This window comes from Macadamia integrifolia, unplaced genomic scaffold, assembly GCF_013358625.1.
Source record: "Macadamia integrifolia cultivar HAES 741 unplaced genomic scaffold, SCU_Mint_v3 scaffold2995, whole genome shotgun sequence".
Taxonomy (NCBI): Eukaryota; Viridiplantae; Streptophyta; class Magnoliopsida; order Proteales; family Proteaceae; genus Macadamia; species Macadamia integrifolia.
The window spans coordinates 9547-20859 of record NW_024869121.1 but is presented as its reverse complement, the minus strand read 5'-3'; the positions used below and the strand labels follow the sequence as shown (position 1 = coordinate 20859).

The 11313-nt window shown below is 37.9% G+C and overlaps 2 protein-coding genes and 1 non-coding gene across 3 annotated transcripts; 2 read left to right on the top strand and 1 right to left on the bottom strand.

Annotated features, from left to right (window-relative positions):
- Window positions 1–350: 350 nt before the first annotated feature.
- On the top strand, window positions 351–1136 carry LOC122067596 (uncharacterized mitochondrial protein AtMg00810-like). The gene has a single exon (XM_042631428.1). The coding sequence runs from the start codon at window positions 351–353 to the stop codon at window positions 1134–1136; it is 786 nt and encodes a 261-aa protein (XP_042487362.1).
- Window positions 1137–3174: 2038 nt separating this feature from the next.
- LOC122067595 (chaperone protein dnaJ 8, chloroplastic-like) lies at window positions 3175–4715 on the top strand. The gene is made up of 3 exons (XM_042631427.1): window positions 3175–3671; window positions 3781–3849; window positions 4240–4715. The coding sequence occupies exons 1-3, from the start codon at window positions 3459–3461 to the stop codon at window positions 4432–4434; spliced, it is 477 nt and encodes a 158-aa protein (XP_042487361.1). The 5' UTR covers window positions 3175–3458; the 3' UTR covers window positions 4435–4715.
- A 5736-nt stretch (window positions 4716–10451) lies between these two features.
- On the bottom strand, window positions 10452–10558 carry LOC122067598. Its single transcript, XR_006136793.1, has one exon. It is a non-coding gene; the product is annotated as a small nucleolar RNA R71 (small nucleolar RNA).
- Between the last annotated feature and the right edge of the window lie 755 nt (window positions 10559–11313).

Below are 11313 nucleotides of genomic sequence, written 5' to 3'. Positions count from 1 at the left end.
AAGCCCGCCTCGTTGCAAAAGGCTTCAACCAAAATTATGGAACTGATTTCATAGAGACATTCAGTCTGGTAGTTAAACCAGCAAAAATTCGGACTGTGCTTTGCGTTGCTCTATCTCGGTCTTGGTGCATTCGTCAATTGGACATGAAAAATGCTTTTCTACATGGTCAAATTCAAGAAGACGTCTACATGCAGCAACCTCTTGGTTTCATTAACTCTGATCACCCTACTCATGTATGTAAGCTAAACAAAGCTCTCTATGGTCTGCGACAGGCGCCTCGAGCTTGGATCACTCTTTTTAGCGGATTTCTCATCCAGAACCATTTCGTACAAAGTTAGGCTGACAGTTCCATGTTTATCCTGCACTCCACCAATGGCACACTTGTTCTACTTCTCTATGTCGATGACATAATACTCACCGGCAATAATGATGACCTTGTCACTCGATTCATTAGTCGTCTGGGGCAGGAATTTTCTATGACTGATCTTGGAGAAATACATTATTTTTTGGGTATTGAAGCTACTCGGACCGACAAAGGACTTTTCTTATCTCAAAGTAAATACACTATTGATTTGCTCCACTACATAGGGATGGTTGGCTGTAAACCTTGTGTCACCCCTGTCCCTAGTGGCTCCAAGCTTTCAGCCTGTGAAGGAACTCCTTTACTTGATTCCAAAGAATACAAACAAATTGTGGGTACGCTTCAATACCTCACATTGACTCGGCCAGATGTATCGTATGTAGTTAAGCACATGCATGCACCAACAACATCTCACCTTGAGGCAGTAAAGCGAATCTTACGCTATCTAAAACATATAATTGGTGCAGTTACACTTCTTCAAGCTGGTCCACTTGATCTTACTGTAGCATACACAGATGTAGATTGGGCTGGGTGCCCAGACACACAACGCTCTACAACTGGTTTCTGCACTTTTATGGGACCCAATCTCATATCTTGGGGCTCTAAGAAACAGCCCATTGTTTCTCGATCCAGCTCTGAAGCTAAATACAAGGCTTTGGCTGTAACCGTCTCTGAGATGATGTGGCTATCTTATATACTAAATGATCTACACATTGCATCCCCTCAACCAATGGTGGTCTACTGTGACAACATCTCTGCCACATGCATGGTGTAAACCCAGTTCTTCATGCGTGCACAAAGCACATAGAAGTTAACCATCATTTTGTCCGAGACTTGGTTATCAACAAGAAGATTCGTGTTTAGTTTGTTCGGTCCGAAGATCAAGTTGCCAATATATTCACAAAGGGCTTGTCTAAAACAATATTTCAAAAACATTGTTCCAAACTCTTATGGTTTCCCCCCATTCGTTTGCGGGGGGATGATAACTGAAGTCCTTGAACTAGTCAACACCAGTTGTACACAGTTTTGTAACAAATTGTAGTTCCCTTACGTATAGTGTTTAGTCTCAACTCAACCACTTGATAATAGGTGATTTAGTTCCAACTTTATTCACTGGAACTAGACTCCTACCGTATTATAAATACGACACTACAGATGTTAATAAAATATCAACTTTTGCATTATTTTTCAAGCTCTATTCAATTTTTTCCGAGTAGATTCGATGAAGACTTAGCTAGTGGGTGTGAACTCAATGCTAGTAGTTCCGGTCAATCGGTTGCAATAGTTCAATTCTTGAAACAATTGCAGAGTCCCAATGTAGTATCAATGACCACTGCCACTGATGTTGAATAGGGTTGGCAAAACATTGAGTGTATTCAAACATTGAGTGTGTTCGTAGAGAATGATTCTTTAGCACATGAGTTCACTTAGATGTACATGTGATGATCCAACATCTGCTACTTTTGTATTTAGGGGTGAGAATTTGTCCTCGACAATCCGAACCTGTCCTAGTCCGCCCTGAACCCAAACAGGGCTTGGCTCAAGTTTTTTGACCCTAAGGGCAGGTCAGGGTTGAAAAACCCCAACCATGGGTAAGGGTTGGGTCGAGCTCGGATTGAGGCCTTAGCCCGACCCAACCTGGCCCGAAATTTAACCACAAATTTTTATATTAGATTTTTTAGGGCTCCTATTGGCATTTTATTTTTCTATAATTTTTTAATGTATAAGATATGAATAGCAAAAGCAGGTCAATCAAGGTTAATCCAACCATTGCAGAAGCCAGGGTCAGCCCAGCCCAGCCCAGCCAAGCCCGACCCAACCTGGCCCTGACAAGATCAATTAGGGCCAGATTGGGTTGGTATGAACCTAGTAAGATAGGGTTGGACCTAGGTTGAATTTTGAGGACCTAAGGTTGGGTTATGGTTTTAAGAAACCCAACCCAACCTGGCCCTGTTTCATCTATATACCCTTCTTCACTTTGTTAATGACAGAAAGTATGATAGGTGTGGGATTCTCACATGTATGTACAGATGAACTTCTGTGCAGAGGATCCAATTTCATATATAGGAAATTATAGTGCAAAATTTGAAATCATTGATTTTTCCACATGCACCCATGTGTCAAACGAGGTGATATGTCAAATGTTAAATTACATGTGTGGCTCCATTTTTTGTCTACCACCCAAAAATTTCGAAACATCGAAAAAATAGTTCATAGACGGATTGGGATTCTCTGTCACGCGATATGGCGTGTAGCGTAGATTTAAGGATTCGGCTTCTCTCCCTTATGCCTATCATTCAGGTCTTGCCCATAGTTACCTGAACAAGCGACTCATGGCAAGATGATGATCCAACGATTCTTGGGGTTCCATTCTCCAAGCCTTTGTCAGCGCCTCGTTTTCTGTATTTTTTTTTTAAACCGTTGGATTATCGCGTTGTCATGTGTCACTCACCCATATAACTATGAACGACCTGAACAATGAATGCTAAGGAAAGAAACGGAATATCTGGTCCAAGACTTAGGAGCACCTTGGGCTATGCATCCATACCCTGAAGTGCACGTCTCAACCTTTGGATGCGCGCTACCCGCGCTACGGATGAGGCCGATCGATCCTTCGCGAAGTGGATAATTGACGAAGCTGACATGGTCCACCCAAATTGCAACAATACACGTCAGTCCACTGCTGGATCTGGAATTCTTGATAAGACCCCACGTGGTCTTCCTTTCCCTTCTCCCTTCATATATACGATAGAAACAGAATCCATAAAAAATTAGGAGGAAGAGTGAGTTCTTTATGATTATTTATTCTTTAAGAGAATATTGAATACAAATATACAATCAGAGCTTACGACAGATCCAATCAGTGCCATTAATAATTCCAGGTTGTCTTCCACACGCTTTGACTTCTCTGCATCATCATCATCATCTTCATCCATTATTGAGGTTTTTGGGATTAATAAATCCCTCCCCTATTTGTGTAAGGTTTGTTGTAATTAAGATTCTCATTGGTGTTTCAACTTTCAAGGTTCTCCCTTGCTTTCCGAAGAACTCTTCTTATAGACAGAGACCTGATTGACGTTTTAGTAGATCTCACAAGATGGCTATGGCTGTTGGATTGGATAGTGGTGTTGGTGTGTCCTTGTGGGCTCTGCATAGAAGTTTCCAAAAGAACAGAAAGGCAAAGAAGATGAATAATGTTTCTTGTGTTGCTTCTTCTGTTAGCTTGACGGACCAATACAAAACACTTAGAATCCAACCTGGTGCTTCTGAAGGCGAGGTCAAAAAGGCTTTTCGCCAGCTCGCGTTGCAGGTTCGTTGTTTCCTCACTTACTTTTTTTAAGCTTATTTTTCTCTGTTTTCGAATGTATTTTCTATGAAATTAGAACTCAAATTGAACTTTTTGATCTCTTTATGTTCAGTATCATCCGGATGTCTGCAAAGGAAATAACTGTGGCGTTCAATTCAATCAAATTAATGAAGCCTATGATGTAAGTTTTAGAGATCTATCTTTCTATCTATCTATGTATTTATTGAGATAGTCACGCTTCGATCATATATAAGAGTCACAAGAGGTCACAATTTTAAGATGGAAACTTTAACATGGTATCAGAGCAAGTACATTGGCCTTCTCTCGACGATGAGTTCCTTGCTTAATCCATGAAGACAGAGGCATAATAGGCCTACATGGGGAGTGTTGAGGTAGTCCCACATCACATATGGGTGACTCGACTATTATGTAGAAGAGTCACAAAAAGCCACCCCACTTCAAGCCAATTGGTTTTAAGAGTATTGAGCATTATTCATAAATTGTAACTCCTTAATTAGTTACTAAGGATTGATCAATTGATAATGATGGATTTGGTTTATTTCTGTTGCAGGTTGTGATGAGCTACTTGAAGGGAGAAGAGAGGAATACGATTGGTGATCAATATGAGTCTTCGTACAATTACAACGACGTTGATGAACCAATGAGAGGGATGTGCGATCTAGATTGGGACATGTGGGAAGAATGGATGGGATGGGAAGGAGCTGGGATTCGTGATTACTCTTCTCACATCAATCCTTACATCTAATCTCATCCTTTAGTAGGCTTTAATTAAGCATCTAGGCTCATCGATCATCATGGATTTTGGGGATTAATCTTGACCATTTATATTGTTCATAATTGCTAAAGCTGATGAGTGGGTTCTATGATGGCCCAATAAGAGGAGAATGATATGGGGTCGCGTGTGTGTTGTACATATAATCAATCGTGACCTTTGTACTGTACATATACATTAAAGAAGAGAATAACATTCCCTGGTGGGCTTTGCCTATTGAGGTCGAAATAGGTAAGAAAATCTCACTTTCTAATTGTTATCTTCTTTCTTTGATCGCCATAAGCTCTTACAAACATAGTTTTAAAAATCCGATTGGATGAGTCGAAATTGCCTCAATCAAATTGGTATCGATTGAAACGGATCTCAAGTCTTAACAGACTTAGTACAAGTATAGTGGTAAAATTAAGGATATAAAGGTCTAAAAATTTGAGTTTTTTTTCTTTTTAAATAGGAATAAATCCATCCGATCCAATATGATCTGATATCAATCCGCACCGATAAAATTCATTGTTTTACTCAACTTTGAGGTATATATTTTAACATAAAAATAATATCAAATATCTCAAAATATTTATCCTCGTCTCCAATTCATCGTTAGTAACATTTCGAATTGAAATTGACGGAGAAAAATTACAGTTCAACTTTCAGCCTGGAAAACGTTAGCCAAGTGGCTACAGATGAAAATTACAGAGTACTGAATATCACATCATCATGTCATGTAATGATATTTTTCTTTGATTGGTACAATGACTTGTGATATAGCCATAGTTATCTTTTTTTTCCTTCTATGGAAAAGAAAGGACAATTCCTAACGCAATGGTTTGAGAAGGTAATGCATCAACTCTAGTTTCTTATTGAACTAATTTAATACAGAAAAACCAAAATGGAACTAGAGAGATGCTCAAAATTAGCTGATTAAGTGAGATGTGTAGAAACGCAACCCTAAAACGATGCAGAAGATAATGGAAAAACAAAACAAACAATGTACACAGATTTACAAGGTTCGACAAAGTTGCCTACGTCCCCGGTGAGATGAGATCCTGTTTCACTATCAATGGAGAATAGGATTACAGTGCTCGTCCCTCACACCTATCAGTATTACTTGCATTACAGAGAAAAAAATCATCGCTACAAATATATAGCGAAAAAACCCTAATTCGAAAAGTACACAATTGCCCTCAAATAAAAAATTCAAGTGGGGGGCTGTGCCTCCCTACACCCTCTGCTATGTAGGGGGCCTCCTGTCCCCTTGCAACCACCACCGCCCGCTAATCGGCTAGAGGGATGCTGTATCAACAATCTCCACATTGACTTGAATTTTGTCAAGCATCTTGTAAAGATAATTTGTAAACATCTTTATCTCCGTACCTCATAAGAGGTACAAATCCGCACCTATTTGATGCGTCCTTCATCTTCAACAGTAAGTAATATTGATCAAGTCCAAATAGAATTCGAACTTCTTTGTAGTAACTGGCTTGGTAAACATATCTACAGAATTGAGATCTATATGAATTTTTCTCAAGTAAATACTACCCTCTGACACAAGCTCCCTAATCTTGTGAAATCTCACATCAATATGCTTTGTCTTTACATGAAACACTTAATTCTTTGCAAGATGTATGACACTCTGACTGTCACAATGTAACACTATACCTCCTTGCTCCAACCCCAACTCATGAACCGGTCTAGCCAATCAGATTCTTTCTTTTGCAGTCTCAACTGTCGTCATGTACTCTGCCTCTGTAGTGGACAATGCAATTGTAGACTGAAACATCGCTCTCCACGATATAGGTCCACCAGTCAATGTAAATGCATACACTGTAGTAGACCTTCTCTTGTCTAAATCACCAGCATAATCGGAATCAACATAACCTGTCAATTCTGTAGAGCTTCCCTTGCCACTAAACATAATATATATCTTTAGTCATGCTGTGAAGATCCACTTAATTGTATTTCAATGCTCCTTCTCTGGATTACTCATGTATCTGTTAACAACACTTACTGCATGAGACTAATCCGGCCTACTACAAACCATAGCATACATGAGACTCCCAACTGTGCTAGCATAAGGGACCTGAGATATCTGCTCTACCTCCTCATGTGTTGTGGGGCATTCCCTTTAAGATAACTTAAAGTGGCTAGCTAACGGAGTGCTAACCGGCTTAGCCTTTTCCATATTAAAACGCTCTAGTACCTTTTCAATATACCTCTTATGAGTTATCCAAAGTTTACTTGCATTTCTATCTCTAAGGATTTCTATGCCAAAGATCTTCTTAGCAGCACCAAGATCCTTCAGCTCAAATTTAGTACTCAACAAATACTTCAAAGAAACTATATCATGTTTGTTCTTTGCAGCAATGAGCATATCATCAACTTAAAGCATCAACAAAATAATAGAATTATCACTTGATACTTTATAATAAATACAACTATCATACTCACTTCTTGTGTAACTAATCTTTATCATATGGGAATCAAAGCACTTGTACCACTGCTTAGGAGATTGCTTAAGACTATAAAACGACCTTTTAAGCAGAAAAACATGATCTTTCTTTCCCTGCGCCTTAAAACCTTCAGGCTGCTCCATGTAAATCTGTCCCTCCAAGTCACCATAAAGAAATGCAGTCTTCACATCAAGCTGTTCAAGCTCCAAATCATGCATGGCCACCAAAGCAAGTAGTACCCTGATTGAAGTGTGTTTCACCACTGGAGAGAATATTTTATTGTAGTCTATCCTCTCCTTCTGTGCATAGCCTTTGGCTACAAGTCTGGCCTTATACCTTTCACGCTCCTTCTCAGATGCTGCCTCTTTCTTATGAAAGACCCATTTACACCCAATGATTTTTCTTCTTTTGGGTTTTTTCACAATCTTCTAAGTATTGTTCTTCTATAGAGACTCCATTTTCTCCATCATAGCTGTCATCCATTTATCATGTTGTGCATCACTCAAAGCATTATGGTAGGAAGATGGATCACCTATACCTACAGCAAGAGCATAGGCAACCATGTCCTCAAACTCGTATCTCACAGATGCTTTGTGAGTATGTTTCCCTTTACCCTTTCCTATAATATAGGGAACTTCTACTACTTCTTGTTGTTGTAGTAAGTCACTGGATGACTCATTTTCTCTTGTTGTTTCTGACTCACCTAACTCCACCTACACAATAGAGCCTTCTTTATTTTCACCAACTGTTTGTGAATTATATTTTGATACACGTCGTCCCTGCTAACAATAACTTTTTATGAACTTAGATCGCACAACATGAATCCCTTTACTATTGGTTTATGGTTGTCCTTATTGGCAACCCGACCACTTGACGATGATGACGTGGCCAGCTTGGGTGACATTGATGAAAATGGTGACATAGAGCTTTGGAGTGTATTAGTGATGAGGTGGTTGCCAATAACTCCAAAGGAAGAGATTGTTGGTTTATGATTATTGATGAACACATTTATGTGTGAAATCTAGGATAATAAAACATGCATTTTATATATTTAGAATGGAGCTATCTTGGGTTTTTCTCTCTTTTTGCAGGCTTGTATTTTAAAGACTTTAAGCATTATCGGGCGTCATATCTCTCCAACAACAACTACCTAGTGTAGTTGGTGAGCTATGGCGTGTAAAATTCCCTTGCTCATCAGGAGGTCTCAAGTTCGAATCTCATGGTTGTCTTTTTTTGGAGAATTTTGTTGAAGATTTCCTACTTTTCACTCACTTAAAGCACTAAGGGGATTTTCACATAAAATTAAACGCAAGGAAAATCGTGGGAGGGGTAAAAAAAAGGAAAGAAAAAAAAAGAAAAAATAAATCTTCTCCAAATCTTCTCTCTCCTCCACATCATCACCAAAAGATTGTCCAAATCACACAAAGCAAGAAGGAAAATCGTCCCTTGGAGGGAGAAAAAGAAGAGACAAATAAATTAAAAAAAAAATAAGCAAAAAAAAATTATAGGAAATTTCTCCAAGTTTATTTCTCTCTTCTCTCTCCTCCACCTTAGAACTTTTAGTCTCAAAAGATCTCATTATCAATTGTGAATTTTTTCCTTTTAGGAAAGAGAAATTTATTATCCTACCTCTCCATTCCCTATAAATACAACTCATGTAAGAGAAGGGGGGACAATTCATTCTTCTTCTAGGGTTTTTTCTCTAGTTGCTTTATCTCTTTCTCTAGCTCTAGTTCTAAGTTTATGTTTTAAACACTTTTATAAGTTCTTTTTATTCAATTAATGCAAGTACTTTTGTTTTTTATTCAGTCTTTTATTTTTATTGTTTAAGCAATTCAAGTTGTAATTTTCAAGTTCTAGTTCTAGGTTTAGTTCTAGGTGACAAGAACAAGCTATGAAGCATGTCTTTCAAGTTTAATTTATTTTTTCTTCAGATTTGTTTTCTCTAGTACTATAAATTTTAGAGTTGGTTTATTCCAGATCTGATTTTTAGTACTGTAGTATTTCAAATCGATCAAGTTTTCAATTCAAAGGTTGAAGTTCAAGTAAGTAGGCTTCTTCAGTAGTGTTCTCTCCCCCCTCTCATTCTCTCTTCTGACTACTCTTTCTTTCTTAATTTAAGATTTTAATTTCAGTCATTACATTATTGCTATCCTTTTCCCCCAAGGTTCATGGCTAGTGTATGTGTTGGTTTTGCCCCTCCTAGCCATAGAACCATCAATTTATTGCTTTTATTTTAATTATATCCCTTTCCCTAAAGCCAAGTAGAGTAACCCTTTTAAGAGTGACTCTCTGGTCAAGTAGGGAAGCTCATATTATGATGCATCCCTCGGGCTAAGTAGAGAAACCTACTTGTGAGTCTCTCTCTAGCTTTATCTCATTTTTTCTACTTCATTTTTATTTCAGCATTTTTTTTCTTTATTATTATTTTTTTAATTACATGGATTGTTTATTTTCAGTTATTTATTTATTTAACTTTAATTACGTGGCTTGCGTCTTTTAATTCTTAAATGACGAATGGTTAGGATGTTATTTTAAATATATATGTTTAGGACGGTAATTAGAATTAGATCACAATCATTAATCAGTTCACTTTCGCATTATTAAAGGAAAAAAAATAAAGTGATTGCTCTCCCTGTGTTCGACCCATAGCTACACTGATCCGTATGCTTACGGTTACATTTTAAAATCTCAAACAAGTTTTTGGCGCCGTTGCTGGGGAGACAGTTTCATGTTATTTTTTGCTTTCTTTTGGTAAATCGGAGTGCTTTGTTTGCTTTGTTTTGTTTTTCCTTTTTTTTTATTGAATTCCTGAGAAGAACAACTTGTAATAATAGTTGTATTGGTGGAGGTCGTCATGCCTCATAGTATGATAAAGACAGGTTTTGCCCTGTAGCAGTACCTCAGGAATTGACCTGAGCAACCCCGGATCCCTGCCAGTAAGCTCCCAAAAAAGCCAAAAAAATAAAAATCAAAAAAATCAAAATATCATTAAAAAAAAGTTTTGCTATCCATTCTTTTGTGCTTATCTTACTTTAGTTGTGAGTAGTTTTCTATTGCATGAGTGTTAGGTGGGTATGTAATACTAAGAATCAGTTAGAAATAATAGATCCAACAAGTAGTAACTCTATATGTTTGCTCTCTTTAAAACCTTTCAATATGGGAGACCAACATCATAACCCTTCACCTAAATCTCTAAAAGATAGGTTCTACCCTGCTAAAACAGCCCAACCTTCCTGCATAGTTCTACAACAAGCCTAGGGTAATAATTTTGAACTAAAATCTCAATACATCACTATATTGCCCCACTTTTATGGGTTGACCTCTGAGGATGCATACCTATTTCCAAGGGAATTTGAAGAGGTATGTATTCTAACTAAGATTCAACAACTTTCTGATGATGCTGTTAAGCTTAGGTTTATCACTTTTGCATTAAAAGACCAAGCTAAGAAGTGGTTGTATGGGTTACCCACAAATTCCATAACCTTATAGAAACACTTCACAGTTGTCTTCCTTAAGAAGTTTTTCCCAACTCACAAGACCAATAAGCTTAGAAGTGATATCCTTCAGTTTAGGCAAAAGCCTAGTGAGTCCTTTTTCAAACTTATGGAGAGATTCAAGGATCTACTCCAAGAATGCCCTCACCATAGCCTAGACTTATGGTATTTATGTCAAATAATTTATGAGGGTATTGATTATCCAGCTAAATGTGCTCTGAGGGATTCACATCCTTTACAGATGAAGGAAAGACATGGAAATTCTTACTTGACTTAGCTGACAAAATCCATGAGTGGGAATCAACCCAAGAGAGTGAAAGAACCATAGGAGAAAAAGGATATTTTGTGGATGAGATAGTAGCCAAGGAAGCACATTTGGATAGCCTAATCAAGAGAATTGAGGCTATTGTTCCTAGAGAGCCATCATCAATCAATTTGGTTAAGATTTGTGCTTGGTGCTAGTCCCCTGGACATGTCATAAAAGAATGTTCGAACACTTTTGGGGGCACTTCTAATGATAATGTTAATGTCTTATACTAGAATAATCCATATAGTAACACCTACAATCCAGGATGGAGAAATCACCTAAATTTCTCTTGGAATTAGGGCAACCAAGCAGGGCCTTCCAATTTCTATAATCAAGGTCAACCTGGACTCCAAAGGTCTCCCTTTACACAATAATCTTTTTCCCAAAATACTTTTTTCAAGTCAAATGTAGGACCTCAAGCTAGTTTTCCTAGGGCCCCTCTCCTATCATCTTATCAGTAACCCCCTGGGTTTACCAACACTGGAGAGGCAAGTAGAATAAGTGACTTGAAAAAAAATATGACCCTCCTCATGACAAGCCATCAAAATCTTACTAGAGAACTCACTTAAGTTGTCTCAATTATGTGTGAGAGGGAGAAAGAAAC